Source organism: Natrix helvetica (genome assembly GCF_964273705.1).
Source record: "Natrix helvetica genome assembly, chromosome: 10".
Lineage (NCBI taxonomy): Eukaryota > Metazoa > Chordata > Lepidosauria > Squamata > Natricidae > Natrix > Natrix helvetica.
Window position 1 is genome coordinate 18,717,555 of NC_138561.1, and position 22,223 is coordinate 18,739,777.

General features: G+C 41.3%; 1 protein-coding gene across 1 annotated transcript in view; it reads right to left on the reverse strand.

Annotated features, from left to right (window-relative positions):
- TOX3 (TOX high mobility group box family member 3) overlaps positions 1–22,223 on the reverse strand; it is a 44,983-nt gene that overhangs the window by 3,179 nt on the left and 19,581 nt on the right. The window contains exons 2-6 of the mRNA XM_081962897.1: positions 19,075–19,137; positions 11,256–11,507; positions 5,531–5,800; positions 1,843–2,070; positions 753–833 (exon numbers count right to left, since the gene is read on the reverse strand). Of these exons, the coding sequence (XP_081819023.1) occupies positions 753–833; positions 1,843–2,070; positions 5,531–5,800; positions 11,256–11,507; positions 19,075–19,137 (894 nt within the window). The remainder of the gene's footprint in view (positions 1–752; positions 834–1,842; positions 2,071–5,530; positions 5,801–11,255; positions 11,508–19,074; positions 19,138–22,223) is intronic.

Sequence of the window (22,223 nt, forward strand, 5' to 3'; positions counted from 1 at the left end):
TAAGATGCACCTTTTCCCTCAAAAAAGAGGCTGGAAATCTGGGTGAGTCTTATACACTGACTACAGCATTTTTTCGCCTCCTGAAACCCCGGCCCCTTCACAAAAATGGCCGTGCTTAGCTTGTAGGAAGCTTTTAGAGAGCTCCTGGGGGCTGGGGAGGGCAGAAATGAGCAAAAAATGGGCCCCTTTTTGCTCAATTTTGCGGCCCCCCCAGCCCTCAGGAGCACTCTATAAGCTTCCTAATGCCCAATTTTTGCTCGTCCCCCCCCCTCCCAGGAACACTCTACAAGCCTCCTAAGGTCTATTCATGCCCTTTTAAAAAAACGGGCCCGTTTTCGCGAAAAACGGGCTGCTTTTAGGAAGTTTGCAGAGTGCAAAAACTTTTTTTTAAAAAATTTGCCTCTTCAAAACCTTGGTGCCTCTTATACTCCGAAAAATACAATACATTCTGTGATGGTGCAGTGGTTTTACATGACACTCCCTTGATCTTAATTTTTGAAGAAACTAAACCTGTTGGACCTATCATATAGCTCTGTTAAAAAGTTCTTAACTGTTCAACTCGGCCCTTCTTTTCCCACCGGTTTAATTCTGCATTTGCAGGTAATTTTAGAAGGAGCAGGAACCCCATTTCACACCTCAAGCATTGAGTGTTACTTATTTTTAAAAGCCTTTAATAAGACAATTGAAAAAGAAAATAAAGCTGCATTGAAAACGGCTCCTATATGTTGAACTTAAGTCGGTAGTAAGCTCACCTTTGACACCAAACTAGCTCTGTAGGCTGCAAGGGCTTTTAGGTATTCCTTCTTGGCAGCTTCTGTTTTCCTTTTATATACCTGTTAAAAATGGTACAATGTTAACACCATACCTTCAGGCCCAGAAGCTTCACAAAATACAGCAGTTCTTGCCTGAAGAGGAGCTGTTGGGGAAGGGGAAGGAGAAGGAGGAAGAAGGAGGAGGACGGGGAGAGGGAGGAGGGAGGAGGAGGAGAAAGAGGAGAAGAGGGAGAGAAAGAAGGAAGTGGAGGAGGGGAGGGGGAAGAGGGAGAGGAAGGAGGAAAAGGAGAGGAGAAAGAGGAGAAGAGGGAGAGGAAGAAGGTGGAGGGGAGGCGGAAGAGGAGAAGAAGGAAGGAAGGAGGAGGAAAAAGAGAAGAGGGAGAGGAAGAAGGAGGTGGAGGGGAGAAGGGAGAAGAGGGAGAGGGAGGAGGAGAGGAAGGAGGAGGAGGGGAAATGGAAGAAGAGAAGAGGGAGAGGAAGGAGGAGTGGAGGGTAGGAGGAAGAGAAGGAGAAGAGAGAGACGAAGGAAGAGGAGGAGGTAGTAGAAATAGTAGCACAATTGCTGACATTATCAACACCGTAACTCCTTTTAAAAATAATTTTTAAAAGGGGAAAAAAAAGAAAAATAACCAGAGTCCTTTTGTGCGATAGAAGAGGGGGGGGGATAAAACCTTCTTAAGAAACCCCGTATTTTGCACAAGTACATGTGGCACGTATTTCTATGTTTGTGGGCATGTACGCAAACAGACAACCACAAGAAACACAGTTATTGTCCCGTCATGGGTGGAAAACGCTTTTAATCAAGGTTCACCCATCGGTTCATTTAAAACCCCACCACCACAATCCAAAACCAGTGGGTAGATCTTGACGCTTGAGTTTCTCAGCCGAGACTAAAGACAGCCTGGTCATGTGTCGCCCCCTCCACCCCCATCTGCGCTCGCTTCCTCATTAGCGAAGCCCCCTCCCACCCCCAAAAAAACAGATCAGCCCTCCGCTGTTTTAATTAGATGGGATTGTAATCCTTGGCGCTTTTCCCTCCGCACTTCCGAGGAGTCTTTGCTTCGCTTACCTGCTTCTGCTCTTCTCCTAGGCTGTCCCACATCGAGGCCACGATTTTTGAAACCTCGCCAAAGGTAGCATTGGGGTTCTGCCCCTTAATTGCGGCTTGCGTGTCCCTGAAGAACAGGGCATATGCGGACACCGGCTTCTGCGGTTCGTTAGGATCTTTCTTTTTCTTTTTCTTTGGCGTTTTGGGCTTCTTGCCAGGATCTGGGGCGGCTCGCTTTTCTCCAGCAGCCTAGAAGAGCAGAAACGAGGAGAGAGAAAAATCAGCCTCGTCTTTTTCAGATGACCAGATGTGATTAAAACATAGCAGGCTTCCCGTCGGAAGGGAAACAAATGTGTTGGAAAGGGAGAACCAGGATTTGGCTGCGACTCCTTGAAACGATAGGGCAGTGAGGGCTAACCTTTTTGTCCCCACGTGCCAAAATTGTGCATGAATGAAAGAGAGCGCATGGCTTGTGACCACACCCATAATGTAATGCACCCCCTATGCATGCATGTGTGACCCCCATGTTCCCCTGTGCATGCACGCATTCAAAATTTTTAGCAACCAGTTATCTGCCCAATGGCTGAGTGGGCGTGGCCATGGTAGGCATGGCCTATTTGGCTACCTGCACCACAGGGGGGGGGGGCATTTTTGCCCTCCCCAGGCTCTGGAGGCTTTCATTGAGGTTCCAGGAAGGGGGAAACGACCTCCTCTGGGCTCCGGAGGCTGACCCAAAAATCAGCTGGCTGATGACAGGCGTGCGTGCATGCGTGGTGGAGCTGACCTGGGTGATGGCTCGCTTGCCCGCAGAGAGGGCTCCATGTGCCACCTGTGCCATAGGTTCGCCATCACAGCTATAGGGAGTCCTCACCTTACGAACATGACTGGGGCCAGCATTTCTGTTGCTAAGCAAGGTGGGTGACTGGAGTCGTGCCTGATTTTATGATCTCTATTTATTTGTATCCCTTTATTATTTTTGCAAATAAATCAAGGCAGCACACTTAGACAACACATGTGCCTCCTCCTATTTTCCGACGACAACAACCCTGTGAGGTGAGTTGGACTGAGAAGGAGGGACTGGCCCAAAATCACCCATCTGAATTCCATGGATAAGGTGAGACAAGAACTCACAAACTCCTGGTGATTGGCCCAAAGTCACTGTTCTGTCCTAGGCTTCCCCAAAAAGCACGAAGCAGATTCCAGGTCCCGACAAAACTCCTTTATTATCTTGGAAATGTGCCATGTGAATATTTTCCCAATGAGGTGCTGTGCAAGGAAAGTTTTGGCACAGAGTCTCTGAGATTCACAGATCTTCACACTCCTGAAACAAACTAACAAACGAATTGTTTCCTGCAAACTCCACTCCCCTTTGGCTCCTCTTTTAATTCCTCTGGGAGGGGCCATTCAGGGTCCACCTGTTGACCATGATTTCTTAGCTGTAGTTTTCTTCTGGCAGCTCTGTGCATGCGCACACTGGGAACAGGCTACAGCTGTTCCTCAGCTTCACTGCTGTCTAGCTCCAAAGGCAGCTGAGAACTGCCAGACGGCCTTGGTCCCGTCTCTGCCTCTGCCGCAGAGCCCTGGTCTGAGCCTTCCCCAGCCTCCAGGACTGCCCATTTTCCTCCTCAACCTCCTCACTGTCCGACTCTGCTGCCAGCTTTGCTGGCCACTACAGGGCACAACAATCACCCTATGCTGTCCGTCCATCCATCCATCCATCCATCCATCCATTAACTCTGGACAGCTTAGCACATTAAATTCTATGGGTAGAACATCTTAAGCATTAAAACCTTATTTTGGTGCCAGATGGACTCCACTAACATTTGAGAAACAAGACATTACTCTGCGTGAAAAGAAGAGGAAACAACCCTCTTCGTACTTTTCCAGCCCCTTTGTTCGCGCTGCTGCTAACGTCTCTGTTAATCCTTCCAGGTCAAAGAGCAATGAGCAGTTATTTTTCAATCCTTTCTCAGTGCCAGTGAGTCTCTCATTCTCTCTGCAGCTGCCCTGCGTAGCTCCTAGGCAGAATTCTTGTCCAAAACGCCACTTGACAGATCCACACCTTCTACATGTGTGCAAATCTCCCAGTTTTCACCACGGACTCGCCTACCGATCTCTAGATGTAATTTGCCGCAACCCTTTGGCATAAGGTTAAATAATGGCAAAGATTTTCCCCACCCCACCCCAGGGAAAAGAAAACGATAGAAAAATATGATGGTGTGCTAGAAACCCGCATAAAATATGCCACTTGTTTCCAAAACGGATGGCTGGCAGTTCAGATGTATTTCTCCACCTGCCATCTTTCTTTCGGATGGTCATATACTCTCAAGATGAAAACAAACTGGAGAGCCCCGCTTATGAAAAGGTGAAGGCTGCTTTTTAGGAAGGGATGTTTGTTTGTTTTTAAAGCATGAATGCCCAACGAGGGGGCATGTGAAAATGTCAAAAGCACTGCAGCCAGAGACGACAAACGAGAGGACTGCATTTATAAGGCAGGGATCTATTCATGAGGACCCTTATGCAGGCAACTTCCTTCTTTTGAAAGAGTCACAAAGGATCTCTGTGCGATAAAAGCTGGATAAACGTGGTGCCCGTGTATATATTTAACTCTTGTTTTTACAAAACAAACAAACAAACAACTAGGCAGCCAACATGTTCTGATCCAGGCTTCCCAAGAGCATGAAGCAAATTCCTCGTCCCGACAAAAAAAAAACCTTATATTAATTTACTGTGAAGTTCATTCACATCCAGCAAAATCTTTCAAGGGAGGATTTACAGTCACAGACCTTCTCTGGCTTGGAGAGCTGCCAGGCCGATATCTGCAAAACTTGGCAAGGAGTCTCGGAGAGTCACGAGCCAATGAAGCGAACTAATGGTCTCCTGCAAACTCCACTCCCCTTTCCCTCCTTTTTTATTTCCTCTGGGAGGGGCCATTCATTGTCCACCTGTGGCCTAACTCCCAAGTTGAACCCTGTTCTTTAGCTGTTCCCCTCCTCTGGCAATTCTTCGCATGCGCACACTGGGAACAGGCTCCAGCTGTTCATCTGCCTGACTCTGAAGGCAGCTGATAACTGTCATATGGCCATGGACCCCTCTCTGCCTCTGACACAGAGCCCTCATCAGAGCCTTCCCCAGACTCCAGGACTGGCCCATCTTCCTCCCCAACCTCCTCACTGTCTGAATCTGCTGCCAGTTCTGCTGGCAGGCCACAACACAACACAACCAATCCACCCACCTATTATTATCTTGCTATCTACTCATTTTCTCTTACATGTTGCTGCAATAGAACATTTACAAGCCCTAGGTTAGCCATTCTACCCATAGATAGGCAACTCCCCAAAATTACCTGAAAATCTGTTATTTGGGGCAAGCACTTAGACTTATATACCGCTTCACAATGCTTTTACGGCATTCTCCAAGCGGTTTATAGAGTCAGCATATTGCCCCCAACAATCTGGGCTCTCATTTGACCCACTTCGGAAGGATGGAAAGCTGAGTCAACCTGGCAAGATTCGAACTGCCAAATTGCAGGCAGCCAGCAGTAAGCAGAAGTAGCCTGCAGTACCGTATTCTAACCACTGCACTACCACAGCGCAAGGATTGTGATATCTTTCCGGAGGAAAAGCACCAAAAGTGTATGCAAAGTGAGCTTTGGGTTGATTGACACATTGATTGATTAACTGATTGATTGGCACATGCTATAACTTACTCTATTGGGATCATCCACATCTTCCTCATTGATAGAACTGGACGGAGAAGGAGTTGCTGATTTGCTCGCAGGAGGGGAAGGAGATGCGTGTGGTAAATTGGTACTCCCTAGATTTAATCCCAGTTGAGCACTTAGCTGGGACTGGTTAATGGTAGTAAGCTGGTTAGGAGTCATAATTCCTGAACGAGTAGCTTCCGTCATGTGGACAATGGATCTCATGATCAAAGGATGGTCCTGGCGGTATTGAGGCATTCCTGTGTGGGTGTGATCCTGAAACAGAGAAAGAATGGAGGGCTGTTAAGGGAATTTTGAACATTAAGAGAGACAGGACATATATCTTGGATTTGCCTGCCAGCAAAGTTTAGAGCAAGCCATTCTCAGATTCGTCACAATCCTAGAGAAGAGGAAACTTATTAAATGCATACATAAATCCAAGTTAAGGAGTTAATGTTAGTTAGATTGAAAAATGTAAGAGGTAAATGAAGGTTAAGGTTTTGTCTTGGTTCCATCAATTCCTTTTTGAAAAGTGTCTTGGCCTGGGCTGAATCAATGTTGCAGGCTAGAAAATTGTGTTCCCTAATTTTCCTCCTTTAACAATGTCAATATGGTAGCAACAATGTTAACAACATGTTTGAAACAACAAAGACTTCTTTTACCAATCACTAAACGTATTAATGAAGCTTGAAATAAAACATTTTAGTTGTAATATATGAAATAACATTAATGTAACATTGTCCTAATTACACTTAAAATATAGAAGAACAGAGTTGGAAGGGAACTTGGAGGTCTTCTAGTCCAAGCCCCTACTCAAGCAGAAGAGCCCTATACCACTTCAGAGAAAATGACTGTACAATCTCTTTAAAAACTCATGTTGGAGCACTTATGATTTCTGGAGGCAAATTGTTCCATTGTTTAATTGTTCTGTCAGGAAATTTCTCCTTAATTCTAAGTTTGTTCTCTCCTCAGTTAGTTTCTACATTAATGAACATAAACTAAGTGGCTCTAGCTGTAATGTAAGAAAATGGATAGATGGCTTTATTTATTTTATTTAGCGTATGGCATTCACAAAGGTAAGGAAATCACTGATATACACATTTAGTTTAGATAAAGTGTGATAAAGATATACATATACATATACATCATATACATATTCATATACATATATATATACATATACGTACGTACGTACGTACGTACGTACATACATACATACATACATATATGTAAAAACCTGAGGTAATGTATTTTTAATAAAAGAAAATAAAGAAGAAAATAAAAATGTGGGCTGAAAAAAAAGTCAATTATTTCCCTGTCTTGTTTCTTAGATATCTGAAGAGAAAAAAAGAGAGAATTTCAAAATTCATCAAAGCTAACCTTCTCTTATGTACAACAGGCTAAGCTGAGAGAATGTTAACAAGTTCAATTTTCATTCAATCAGCACCGCTGCTCCCTGAAATGTTTCATTGAGGGAAAGAAATAAAAAATAATCTATATGGTAATTATTAGGATGAATCCCTCAGTAACTTTCGGCAACATAAAAGGTCAGTTCTATTCAAGATATTTTATCAGTCCCTTGCACGTACTCTGGTGCTGTCATTTTAAATCTGAACAGCATTTTATTTTCCCATTTACAGCTACCTGCAGAATTAAGTATTTAAGCCAAATAAGAAAAGAGAGAGAGGGAGAAGAAGAAAAAAGAGAGAGTGGGGGGAGAAAATCTTGAATGTTGGCAAAGGCTATAATAGCATGGAGATAAATTGTTCAGCTGCTCTCTCCCAAGCCTCTAGGGCTACAGATTTTTCTTCTCCTGGTGCACTGTGGGTATTCAAAACTTGTTCAACATGATTTCATTTCATTTCAGGCAGTGCCTGAGAAAACTAAATTACAGAATCAATCATACAGAAGGTCAGAGTGAGACTTCATTACAAGTATTGCATGCTTGCATGAATATCTTTCATTTATGACTGACCCAATATGTCACAATAGCTGTCTGGTAAAAATAATCCACTTTCTGAAATTGATGTACTACTGATGTCAGTGCTACTCAGCGGGTTGGGCAGCTTATAGAGAGATCTTTAAAGGGGTTTTTTGGGGGGGGAGGGGGGGAAACAAAAGGAGAAGAGAATGATAAAAATAAAATAAAAATAAAAAGATAGAACCCTACGGAGCCCAAGGAACAGCTTTGTAGAATGGTCGTCTTTGGCGAATTAAAATAATTTTTCAGGTGATCGTTCACAGTCAGTGATGCTTTGGTTTGTAATGACTTGTGATAGTGTTTGCTAACGGGTTTCCATCTGCTTATGTCTAGATGTATACATATCCCCCCCCTCTCCCCCAAATATATTGTAATATGTGCCCTGGGTACTTTTCTCAACACAAATGGTACTTTATTCAATTTTTCCCTCCAGTAATTCATTTACGAACGTTGATATTTTGCCATTACCATATTATTAAAATGCCAATGCTAATTATATTGTATGCCTTCTCTGTCTGTCTGTCTGTCTGTCTGTCTCTGTCTGTCTGTCTGTCTGTCTCTCCCCTTCTCTGTCTTTGTGTGTTTTTCTCTCTCTCTCTCTGGCTTTCTCTCTGTGTCTTTCTCTCTTTCTCTGTGTCTTTCTCTCTTTTTCTGCCTTTCTCTCTCTCTCTCTGTGTGTGTCTGTCTCTCTCTCTATCTTTCTCTGTCTCTCTCTTTCTGTCTCTGTGTGTGTGTGTGTGTGTGTGTGTGTGTGTCTGTCTCTCTCTCTCCCTCTCTCTGTCTTTCTCTCTGGCTTTCTCTGTGTGTCATTCTCTCTCTCTTTCTGTCTTTCTCTGGCTTTCTCTCTGTGTCTTTCTCTGTCTCTCTCTGTCTCTGTCTCTTTCTCTCTGTCTTTCTCTGTCTCTGTCTCTCCCTCCCTCCGTCTCCCCCCCCCTCTTTTTTCAGGGAAAGGAAATATCAACTTAACAGAATGCATTTAAATGAAGATAAATGCTTCTTTCTTTCCTGTCCATAATCATAGACTAATCAGCAATATGAAAAATTGTCCCTCTCTGTTTACAAACACACACAAAAAGGCACAGGCTAGTTAGGGAATGTAAGACAACAGATCCTGAGCTGTCTTATTAATCTTTTCTTGAAAGAGGTAGGAAAATGTTAATCCAGCGACAGCCATCTTTAATAATTGGGGAGACTGTTGAAGTTGGACAATAAAACTGCTTACTTGCACTTAAAATTCAGCCATCCAAACTTACTAATGGAATGTAAAGCATTATTTATTATTCTGGTTGTCTTCTGGCAGCAAATCTAAGAGAAGCCTGTAAAAGTACTGTTATGTAGCTAGTCAACTCAGGGCCCTGAAGGAAACACGGGTGAACCTTGACATAACCTATTTTTACTCATGCCTCTGGCGGTTTTACATTCAAGTTTGTAGGTGCACTTGTCAGGCAGTATTCAGAATAAATCTGGAGACACGGTGTATTAATCATAGCTTTTGCTCCAAGTACATTTCATTTCTTTGCCGTTGACACTTGGAAATTTCATGACATTTCTTCAAGGTGACATTGTGGCTGGACATCTCAACAGGGTCAATCCATAAATCCAATTAAAAGAACGATCTGTGACTGTATAAAACTGCATGGAATGGTGAGGTTTCCAAAAACATCCAGGATTCCATGTGGTATATAAAAAGTTGTGTTCTTGGGGAACAACTCAACATGGCTTAGGCCTGCATATGCATGGGATGGCCTTCACGTAGATTTCTGCCTGCTCAAAAAAAACCCAAAATGGTAGGCTTTTTCGCAGCCATTTTGTCATCTTCAGGGACCAAAAGGATGAAGCTTCTGCATAGCTGAGACCTTCTTTAGAACAATGTTTTCCCAGAAATTAGATCGGTTCCACGGTGTTTTTTGTTTTTTTTTTAGAAATCCACCAAATCCTGGTTTTCATGCATAGATTGGTGCTGACCACAATGCTTCTCTTAGAAGCTTGAGATAACAGAATAATGGAAGGGATCTTGGAGGTCTTCTAGTCCAACCATCTGCTCAAGCAGAATATCCTATACCATTTCAGACAAATAGCTGTCCAATGTCTTCTTAAAAACGTCCATTGATGGACCACAACTTCTGGAGGCAAGCTGTTTCTCCTTAGTTCTAGGTTGCTTCTCTCCTTGATTAGTTGTCTGCTCTTGGAGGGTTTTTATGTATTTATTTTATTTTGGAATCTGCTACAGGCACTGTTGGATTGGACGGTATATAAACAGCAGGTAAAGTTTGATAAATACATTTGGGCCGACATGAGGAGAACATGTTGTGAGTACCACAATGGGTGTGCAAACAATCCATTGTCTAATGTTCTATAGCTCCTTGGGTTAGTCTCCCTGTTCTTTGTTAGCTACCCAGTTTCCTTTTTAATTTTTTTAAAGCAATATTTATCCTTATTAGCACAGGCAGGATGAGCAAGAGGGATGTCCAAATGGACACAGTTGCTCATAGATGTTACCTTCAGATTTCAAGAACTATTCCAGTTTCAAAATATCTTACCCAATATTGAAGCTATATCTGTAGTATCTGTAAAGTCTGTGACTTAACTATCAATACCGATTTAACCACTTGAAAACAAAGATGCAATTAAAAAATTGAGGAGCCGAGTACTGCTGCATGCAGCCATTCTACGAATGTAGATTAATATCATAATTATTTTATGGCCCCGTAGTTAGTTCTTTCAGATACAGCAAACCCAATTGACCATGAAATGAAATTTCATAGTTAAAATGCCTCTTTTATGTTTTTTTTATTGCAGTCATTTAAAAAAAGGGGCTCCAAGGAAAGATCATTCATAAAATATACAATTTAAATAAAGGAATTTTATTATTAATAAATATTTATCACTTTAATAAAGTGCATATTTTAAATAAGTAATGACGGGCATGTATCAAGACGGCTTTGAAATATAAATTTAGTATCCGGGATGATGTGAATCTTAAAGAGGCAAAAGGAGCTCAGTAGAGAATCTGGTTATTTTTAGTGGATCGTTTTTCTTGCTTAAGATTACTGTGAGAAGAAAATGTTGGTAGTTCGGGGTTTAACTGTGGGGTCCTTGATACTCTCTGAGCTTGATTGCTTTTCTTGCAGACGTTTCCTTACCAAACTATGTGACATCATCAGTTCCACAAGGAGATAGGGTTTGCGGAACGGAAAAGGAGAAGGGAGAATGGGAAGGAGAGGAGGAAGAGGAGGAGGAGACGATAACTGTGGGGTCCTTGGTGCTCTCTGAGTCTGGTTGCTTTTTTTTCTTTTCTTTTCTTTAGGTTCGTATTAACATTTATTAAAATAATGCTATGGGCTCATAGAAACAGCAAAGAACCAAAGAATTAAAACGCAAGCTATTTAAAAATCCAACTAAAACCCAAACAATATTCAATCCAGTAGCTAACTAAAAGCCTAAGAAAGACAACACTCCCAATATAATAATAAAGTGCTGCAAAGTCATTAGCAATTGTCAGTTATCAAAACCACGGGGGCTTTGCATTTTTGCATCCTTTTCTCAATCAGGAAAAAATTATTCTGAATGTTATATAACAGGGTTGATTTTCCTGCAGACGTTTCATTACCAAAGTAGCTAACATCATCCGGGCAAGTTTTTAGTTGTACATCATCCATATCGCTCTATTTCTTTGCTGCAATAAAACAGATACCATAGATACCCCAAAGACCGGGAAAAAATAACATAAATATATGTATATGTTCCTACCATGTGTAATCCATTGCTTTGGATAATGCCATCTTGTTCCACCAAGTTTCGAGAAACGGTAATAGAAGGCAGATCCAAACTCTGGGGTGGAAACTGAGGTGTGAATTCATTTCCTTGGGGTCCCAACTGATCACTGAGGCCTTGAAAAGGCAGGAGGATATCACCCAAATTCGTGGGATCCAGTTCGGGGGGTGGGGTAATTGGTGGGATCTCAAACTCTTCATCGCCAAGGCTTGGAGTGTGGAACGTTTGCTAGAAGAAAAATAAATAAATAAATTCTTTGTTATGATCTCACAACAACAACAACAAACACAGTTTTAAAAAATGTCTATAGAGATTCTCAATCATCCAGGTGCTTCCTCCCCCCCCCCAAAAAAAAGGTAAATGGGTTTTTCTTTGTTTTTTTCCTTGAAGACGTTTTGCTTCTCATCCAAGAAGCTTCTTCGGTTCAACTTCTTCTTCTTTTTCAGAATGGAAGAAGCTCCTTGGATGAGAAGCGAAACGTCTTCAAGGAAAAAACAAAGAAAACCCAGTTTTCCTTTTGGGGGGGGGTGAAGCAATTTTGGGACATTGTTTTAAAAGAGAATTCTTTTATACTCCTCACAATCTGAGTCTCAAATTCTTCTTTCTCTTTTTTAATTGTAAGTCACAAATGTGCAGCCCATTTCACATCTGCCCAGTTCTTCAGATCCTTCAGATTAAAGATTCAACTCTCATTATCATATGGCTTTAATGATGTATCAGTATTAACTGTTTTTTAATGCACACTTAATTAGCAACATCTGTCTTTGTTGTTGGAGGGAACCTCGCCTAGCCTGGGATTTTTTTCAGCTGGAGAACAAATTGCCACTTTATTGATATATTAGTAAAAACAAAACAGCACAAGGAGCTTACAAATTGTTCTGACACTACCATAAATGCTCCCAATTTTGGTAGTTGCACATATGTACTAGTAGTAAAGACTTGTAGCTCATACACATGAAAGTTTAGAATCTTATTTCAAATTCCCTCTTATTCCATTTATTTACAATAGCAGGCTGTATCATATTAAGGGGATTGTTACAGTAGTCAAAGGGTTAAAACGCTTGTCAATCAGAAGGTCGGCAATTCAGCGATTCGAATCCCTAGCCTCGTGTAACGGAGTGAGCTCCCGTTCCGTGTCCCAGCTTCTGCCAACCAAGCAGTTCGAAAGCATGTAAAAAATGCAAGTAGAAAAATAGGAACCACCTTTGGTGGGAAGGGAACAGCGTTCCATGCGCCTTTGGCGTTTAGTCATGCCGGCCACATGACCACGGAGACGTCTTCGGACAGCGCTGGCTCTTTGGCTTTGAAATGGAGATGAGCACCGCCCCCTAGAGTCGGGAATGACTAGCACATATGTGCGAAGGGAATCTTTACCTTTACAGTAGTGAAAAGGTTTATTTACTACAATGGTTCCTAAAAGGGGGTGCCTGGGTTTTGTTTACATGGAACAAGATACAGATGGTCCTTGACTTACAACAATTCATTTAGTGACTGTTTGAAGTCACAATGGCACTTCAAACTAGGGACTTATGACCGTTTTTCGCACAACCGTTGGTCCATCCCCACAATCACATGATCAACATTCAAATGCTGGGCAACTGGCATGTACTTATGACGGTTCTAGTGTCCCAGGGTCACGTGATCCCATTCTGTGACCTTCTGACAAGCAACGTCAGCTTCACTGAACAGCTTTTTCACCCATTTAACAACTGCAGTGCTTCATGTTAACAAACGTGGCCAAGAAAGGTTGTAAATGGGGCAAAAATCAATCACTTTCTTGCTTAACCACATAAATTTTGGGCTCAGTTGTGGTTGTTAAGTCAAGGATGACCTGTATGTGAGTGTTAATGATAAGGTCTCTTCTGAAAAAACACCAACACCACCTGTTCTGGCCCAATATTCACACGTGAATTTCTACACTCAAATTTACACTACTCAATTCACAACAGGTGGAACATCCCTCATTGAGTGATGCCAAGCATCCAAAGTGCAGGTGGGGGTTGGGCACACAATCATCAGCGCTTCAGGGAAGTCATACCTTTGACCAATCATAAGTCAAGGACTATCTGTACCTTGTTAATTACCTGTACCTTGTTGTTAAAACATCTATGAGAGCTTTTGAGAGACTCTTCTGACCAACACAGAAACATCACTCTTCCATTCATCTACTAAGATGTAAATAGAAAAGGCACGTTCTAGGTCCACCCTTCACAGTGATGTCATCTAATAGGACCCAACAGGTGGACCTTGTCCATCACAGCTCCTACCCTCTGGAGTAGCATCCCGAATAGAATAGAACAGAATAGAATAACAGAGTTGGAAGGGACCTTGGAGGTCTTCTAGTCCAACCTCCTGCTCAGGAAGGAAACCCTACACCACTTCAGACAAATGGTTATCCAACATCTTCTTTAAAACATCCAGTGTTGGAGCCTTCACAACTTCTGGGGGCAATTTCTGTTCCACTGATTAATGGTTCTCACTGTCAGGAAATTTCTCCTCAGTTCTAAGTTGCTTCTCTCCTTGTTTAGTTTCCACCCATTGCTTCTTGTCCTACCCTCAGGTGCCTTGGAGAATACCTTGACTCCCTCTTCTTTGTGGCAACCCCTGAGATACTGGAACACTGCTATCATGTCTCCCTTAGTCCTTCTTTTCATTAAATAGACATACCCAGTTCCTGCAACTGTTCATCGTATATTTTAGCCTCCAGTCCTCTAATCATCTTTGTTGCTCTTCTCTGCACTCTTTCTAGAGTCCCAACATCTTTTTTACATCAAGGTACCACCAAATCTGCTATCCTATATAGGCCTGATTATTGTTTAACCCACCAGAATTCGGTTAGGAAGTGGGAATGTTATTAATCTGTTGGTATATCAAGATCTGGATAACTGCCTTCATCTGTTATCTAGTACATTGAGTACAGATTCATTTTGAGTTGGGTGCCTTATACATTTGATTAATGTCAATAAACAAACACAGCTGTTAACTTTTAGAGTGGCAAGCCCAATATTTTCAGCTGACAGTAGAGTTTTCACCCAACGATAGCCAGTAAGTTCTTTTGATTATGAGTCCATCCATCTTTCAGTTATGCAGCCCTAGTTAAGGTGACAAATGTCCCATCCAGCATTACAGATAAACAACATTACTACTCCAGAGCTATTTGTTGCCTATTTTTTAAACCACTGTAGTTATTTTTTGAGGCTTCTGCACAACACAACCTCTCCGATTGTTTTTCCAAATCAGTATCACAGTGAAGCCAAATAAGCTACAACCCCAAATACTTAAAGAGTTTGAACAATTGAGTCCAAAACCCACAATTGAGCCCCAAACCCAGAGCTTTAATAAAAAGATTGACAAGTCCAGGTATTGTGTTGTTTTGGGGAAATGCCATAGGGTATGGTCAGAACAGATGGCATTGCCAAAAACTGCATGGCCATCTCCTTTGGTATTACTGCCCAGAAAAATTCACAGCTCTCTTCATCTAGTGACCTGGAGCTGAGCTTGAATTAAAAGACTTTACCTTATGTATTATTATTATTATTATTATTACTACTACTACTACTACTACTACTACTACTACTACTACTACTATTGATAGATTGGGTTTGTTTTGTTTTGCTCAGCCTACAATTTTGCTTCCAAGGGAGGCTGCAATTTTGCTTCATGCATTATTTACATTGTCCGAAAGAGCGACTTAATGCCAGTTAATTTAAAAATGATACGTTCAGTGAAATTTCCTCATTAAAGGGGCTAGAAATTGTCATCCTTCAAACCGTTAATGATGATATAAATTAATAACTGCTTGAGAGAAGATGGAAACTGAAACGGGAGGAAGAGAAAAAAAAGGGGACTCCTTTTGCTTGCCTATGAAAAACTGTCAGCTGTCATTATTACTCTCCCATCAAAGAGTGGAAGGCAGGAGGCAGCCGTCTGCAGAAATAAAACCATCTCGAGAAAATCAAGCAGGCTCACAAACACACACCGCATGGGTACAAATATTGCAACTTAATCTCAGTCCTGAAAACTCCTGCTTTGCATCCGGGGAGATATTTATTCCTGTTTCAATATTTAAAAAATGGGAGTGGGGGAAAAAAAAGAGAGATTCATAATCCACACACTTGAAGTTCACCAACACAAAAGGATGCATCGGGCACGGAAGGCACTTGGCTAATAAAAATAACCCTATGGCTACATTTTACAGTTGGGGTTGGCAGGAAAAGCTGCCTGGTAACAGATGCAGTGATAATTTGTGACTCATTTACTACCCCATTACGGCTTAATGAAATCTAACATATCGCATTAACAATATGGATAAACACTCGTTCCTGAGATCTGGCATTTGACTGTCTTCATTACCATCGTAATTATCATTTGAAATATTATTTCAATAAATATTTAAGGTGCTCCAGGATGGCTTTTTTTTGTTTTTGTTTTTAAAAAAGGAAACAAAACGGGGCGACAGCTTTTATGAAAACAGGTCCAGCTTTTAGCAAAAACAAACAATCCACTTCAATTTCTCAGGCTAGGTTGCTATTTTTTTTTACGGTACAAGCAAACTGGCGGGCATTAGATTGAAATGCAATATAAACTTTAATATGCGACAAGGGCAGATTCAAAATGTTACCTAGTATTGTAGACTTGGTAACTAAATTTACCCATAATGTGATAACTGCAAAACAGCCATCCGCAGCAGAATATGAGATAATCTATCTATGTATCTATGTATCTATGTATCTATGTATCTATGTATCTATCTATCATCTATCTATCTATCTATCTATCTATCTATCTATCTATCTATCTATCTATCATCTATGATCATCTATCATCTATGATAGATAGATAGATAGATAGATAGATAGATAGATGATAGATAGATAGATAGATAGATAGATAGATAGATAGATAGATAGATAGATAGATAGATAGATAGATCTAGATCCATCCATCTGTCTGTCTGTCTCTCTATCTATCTTAAGAAGATGTTGGATAACCATTTGTCTGAAGTGGTGTAGGGTTTCCTGCCTAAGCAGGGAGTTGGACTAGAAGACCTTCCAACTCTGCTATTCGATTATTCTATTCTATTCTATTCTATTCTATTCTATTCTATTCCATTCCATTCCATTCCATTCCATTCCATTCTATCAACTGTTCTGTAGTCCTTCCAAGTATAAATTAAGTCAGACGTGGCAGTAGAATTCACTTTGCAAAAAGGAAAAAAAAAACTCCAATAGTTGGGTTATCTATATGCTTCCCTGCAACACAACTATTTTATTCTGCAGCAAGTTTTCCAAAGATGGGTGTGTTTGTCGTGTTTTCTAGATATATACCTAGGGTTTAACTTTAAACACACACACACAAGAATGATCAAAACTGTCTCATGCTATGATTGCTGTAAGTCACGTGTAGATAAAATGAACCTAATCTAAATGAAGAGAAGGGCTAGTGATGAAAATCGCCTTATTCCAAATGATTTGGCCTGCTCCTCTTCTGAAAAGTGTCTCCATGCCTTGTCATTTGATTCTGGAGAAAGGCCCTCTTAGGATCCAGAGGGGACTATGCAATGTTTTTTTAAGAAGGTTGCGTTCCTTGCCCATCGTGATTGTAAGAGCTATTAACTTTTTCATGCTTTTCTCTCTTAGATTACTTTCTGGAAAATCCCCCAATCCTTAACAACAAAAACAACAACAAAAAAACAAAACCCGGTACGTGTGTTTAAATGCCATCTGCACCAAAATGTTCAAAACATTTGTTCCTTTTGATAAAAATGCAAATTTGGAGAGCTGTTGTATCAACATATAACAGCCAATGTTTGACACGGTGAATTATCACAGCTGGAATTAAATTGTCTCTGAACAGCTGCTGGCAGTAGAGCCTTCATCAATGTTTGATTCAAATGGAGGAATGAAATTCTACAGAATGAAACATCATGTTGTCATTAGATTGGGGGGAGGGGGGGGTGTTCATTACCACAACCAACACTGAATCAAGCCCTCTGCCAAGCAATCTTCCCTTATCTAAGCGATCTTGTTGGAAGGAAAGGAAGAGGGAAGAAGGAGGAGGAGGGAAAGCCAGGCATTGTTTTAAAACTATGATCATGAAAATACCGCATTGCATAGAGCCACATTTATCACGGCCCGCCAACCATTTTTCCCCTCTATAATTTTTCTCTCTCTCTCCTGTTCAAGGATATAGGGATACGGATATATATATCCACATCCCATGTATTATGTATATATTATATACATAATATTTATTTATTTATCAGTACAATTACAACACACACACACACATGTATGTATGTATGTATGTATGCATGCATGTATGTATGTATGTATGTATGTATGTATGTTACAACCCCTGGTATGCCCAAATATGGGAGGGAAATTTCTTCATAGTTCTAGGTTGCTTCTCTCCTTGATTAAGTTTCCACCCATTGCTTCTTGTCTTGCCTTCTGGAGCTTTGAAGAATAGCTTGACTCCCTCTTCTTTATGGCAGTCCCTGAGATATTGGAACACTGCTATCATGTCTCCCCTAATCCTCTATTAATACAAATGAACCAGCAAGAGAAATAAAAATAAAGCCAGACAAATTCAGCCAAGGTTTCCATTTCCATCCAAGGATGTATGTTGATGGCCCCAAAAAACAGCTCAGTTTGGAACCGCAGTCACTTTTGTTACCCTGATGTTCTTTAGAAGATTGTCAAGGAGAGGACCAACAGATTGAAAGAACAATAGGAATGCTGGGCTGGCGAATTCCCCACTGCCCTCTTTCCAAGATATGGTCAAGTCCATCACCCTGTGACCGAGGCAGACTTTATCAATTCAGATATAATGCTTCCATTGGTCCAAGCCACCCTGACTCTCTCCCAGAAAACAAATAATCCTACAAAAGAGCTGTGTTCCCTTTGTTTTCCTAAGAACCTAAATTGAAAAAAATAAAGTGTTTGTATCTATGGCCCTAATTAGTTGATTAGCATTCAGTGAATCTGCTCTAAAATGTATGACTACTGTGCCTTAATTCTACTTCCTTCTGGTTGCCTTTATGTATGTGTATGTGTGCATCGGAGGAACACAGTGGCCCCTTGCACATATGTGCTAGTCGTTCCTGACTCTAGGGGGTGGTGCTCATCTCCTTTTCAACGCCGAAGAGCCAGCGCTATCCGAAGACGTCTCCATGGTCATGTGGCTGGTAGGACTAAATGCCAAAGGAGCACGGAACGCTGTTACCTTCCCACCAAAGGTGGTCCCTATTTTTCTACTTCCATTTTTTACGTGCTTTCAAACTGCTCAGTTGGCTGAAACTGGGACAACTAATGGGACTCACTCCGTTATGCGGCACTAGGGATTCGAACCGCCGAACTCCCAACCTTCTGATCGACAAGCTCAGCATCTAAGCCACTGAGCCACTACGTCCCTTATTTTAGCAATAAATCAGTTTAACTGGACCCTTCACGCATGGACCTGATTTTTGCACTTGATACAAACAGTTGCACGCACGCACACACATACACACACGCACATTTAACACAGATTTGTTTTTATCGACATGCTACGTAAGTTAATGCTCTTACAGACAACTAAATTGACCGGCAATGGTAAAGTGTCAGGTTATTTTCTCTCTCATTAAAGACTTTATTTTGTGCTCCATAAAACACAGAAAATTTAGCACTTCGCCCATCATCTATCGAAAAAGACTGCAAACATTATAAAAGTGAACAACGGAATTACAGGGTAAAGTGAAGAGGAGCAAAGTGTTTTGTCGAGGGGCGGGGGGAACAGAAAACGTGATGCTTACCTCATTTGCTGCAAAAAATGCGTTATTTGCTTCTGCCATATTCATATAGTTATTGTTGCCAAACTGAAAGGAAAAGCAGGCTATTAGTGCATTGCACGATATTGAATTGCGCTGTATTTTTACCGCGTAACACGCCCTGGACAATGTAAAGGTTGTAAGGACAACTTTGATGCTAACGCTATGGGAGTGGGCAGTGTAAAGAATTAATTTGGCACACTTCTCGCACTTGCCAGGTTTCAACAACTCTTAAATCAAATGTTCAGTTGGAAAGTCTTTCTTAAAAGCTCTTAACTTGAATTGTTCCTTCTAGAACCACTGTATCCCAATATATCTTTACCATTTTTATTTAGAACTAGCTGATAACCTGGCGCTTGCTCAGATATTTATTTACCCCAACCTTCCTTCTGTGAACGTCGCCGCAATTTCTAATGTTGGATTTTGCCCCTTACCTGAGGGGTAAGGTTTCTAGATTTCTAAAGAACATCACAACTTCTGGAGAGGAGCCGTTCCACTGATCAATTAATTGTTCTAAATGTCAGGAACTTTCTCCTTAGTTCTAGGTTGGTTCTCTCCTTGATTCGTTTCCATCCATTGCTTCTTGTTCTGCCTTCAGGTGCTTTGGAGAATGATTTGACCCCCACTTCTTTGTGGCAACCTCTTAGGAATAGGAATAACCCTTAGACTTTTATACCGCTTCATAATGCTTTTACAGCCCTCTTGAAGTGGTTTACAGAATCAGCCTATTGCACCCAACAATCTAGTTCCTCATTTTACCCAGCTCGGAGGTATGGGAGTCTGAGGCAACCTTGAGTCTGGTGGGAATCGAATTGCTGGCAGTCGGCAGATTTAGCCTGCAATACTACATTCTAACCACTGCGCCACCACAGCTCTTAGATATTGGAACACTGCTATCATGTCACCCCAAGTCCTTCTTTTCATCAAACTAGACATACCCAATTCCTGAAACTGTTCTTCCTATGTTTTAGCCTCCAGTCCCCTAATCACCTTTGTTGCTCTTCTTTGCACTCTTTCTAGAGTCACCACCAATTTTACACTGATGCATTGTAAAAAAAAAAAGTTCTAATAACTCTAGACGGAGGGGGAAAAAGGCCGTGATACAAATAATCCTCTGAACAGTGAACATGTGCATGTAATTAATGTAAGATCTACAACTAATCAGCTACGAATTGTATCCATTAATTAGCACTGGCCCCAGAGAACTGAGGGGGGGAATCAGTAAAAACATTAGCACTAAAGTGTGCCAGCTCCTGATGAAACATAGCACTGCTGGCATCCGAAATCAAGCAGCTGGCACAAGCAGGCCAAGCAATTTAAGAATCTTTCACCTGAGGTCTGGAGAACTGCAGACACAAAGCTTTGTCTCCCCTTATCTTTTGTGTATCTCTATAAGGCTTATTATGAATGGTTTTTAATTTAGCAAATTCTTGGCGATCAGCTGGGAAATGCTGTAAATCAGACCCAACAGAACAAAAGAGTTTTGCCCTTCTCTTCCCCCCTCCCCCGGTTGAAGATTAAATTTTGGAGAGGCAGTTCAAAAGGATCTGTCTTCAGGGCTCTTTTCCGACACAATTCCCATTTAATAAGGGAGCCGGTAGTCCTCGGCTTACAGCAATTCATTTAGTGACAGCTCAACAGCACTGAAAAAGTGACAGGACTGTTTTTCACCCTGATGGACCTTTGCAGCATCCCCTTGGTCCTGTGCTCAAAATTCAGATGATTGACAACTGATTCATATGTATGAAGGTCGAAGTGCCCCGAGGTCACGTGATCATCCTTTGCGACCTTCTGACAAGCCAAATCCATGGGGAAGCCAGTTTCACTTCACAACTCTGTGACTTAATTTTACAACTCCAGCGATTTCACTTAACAAATATTCTCACTTAACAACATAAATTTTGGTCTCAACTGTGTCAACCCTGAAGCTGTCCTGGCCGAAGCTATCTTGGAGTTTCAGTGCTGCTACATTGGAGCCGAGGGATAAGGGGGGTTGGGGATTAGAGATAGCTGGAGCTGTGTAGTCAAAACAAAATACTTTCTCTTGGGAACCAAGGTCGTTCTCACTCCTGGCTGGAGGAAGGAGGAATGATGCCATCAGATGCTGCCTTGATTGAGCCATGTGACTGATTGTTTTGGGTTGAGGGAAAAACTTTTACTTTTAACTAGGTGAAAATCAAAGGGCACCTCAGAGTTGGTTTTCACCAGAGATGTGCCGATGCAATATTTCCAATAAAGCTATTCTTTGACAAATCTATGTCCCTGCCTTGGGGTTTTTGCTTGCAATGGATCTAGCACTTGGAACCCCTGACGCTGTGGTCATAAGTTGAGGACTACCTTCACTTTCTGCAAACGTCCAAGTCAATTTAAGCATTCTGCTTGTGGTTGTAGATAAATAAATCAGTAAGAATAAGATATACTTTTGTTACAAAGATATGATAAAGAAACAAAACCTAGTCTGAGAACACAATTAATTCCATTTACACTTGTTTTCTTGATGCATGGTAAGTCAGGTGATTCATTCATTCAAAGAGATCAATGAGAATTCTCTTCTTTTAACTTTTCTTGGCTTCTGTCTTTCTCGTAGTGTTTGTCGTTTGGTGCTAAGCAATTTTCTATTGCTAAAAAATTGAAATTGGAATCAATTGTGTTCGGACCAGTGTGGAGAATTAGAAATCAACATTACAGATGCAGAGGTTTAGTTAAATTGCCACATTTAGCATCCCATCCCTTGCTTTGCATTTCTGGCAAGAAAAGGAAGGAACTAACTGATTCCCAAAGATGCAATTAAGAACCAAAACTTAATTATTTTGCAGGCTTAACTACTGTATCTTAATCACTTTACCAGATAACATCTTCTCTGCATTTGGAAGGGATCTGATTGCTTTCCAGGATTAATAATCACAACTGTCTAGCAAATAAAATGTTGGATAAAGGCAGGAATTAAAAATTAAGCGTTTGGAAGGGTGGGGAAAGAGATGTTTTTGAATTCATGTTTGCGTTCCCAGTTTCTTCGACTGAATGAAATGCCAAATGAAGTGAATGGAGAAATCTAAGTTTTGTTTCACTAATGAGGAATCACGTGGAAATCAGGACAACCACAAACAATAAATCAAAAGATGAGGAACTGGATG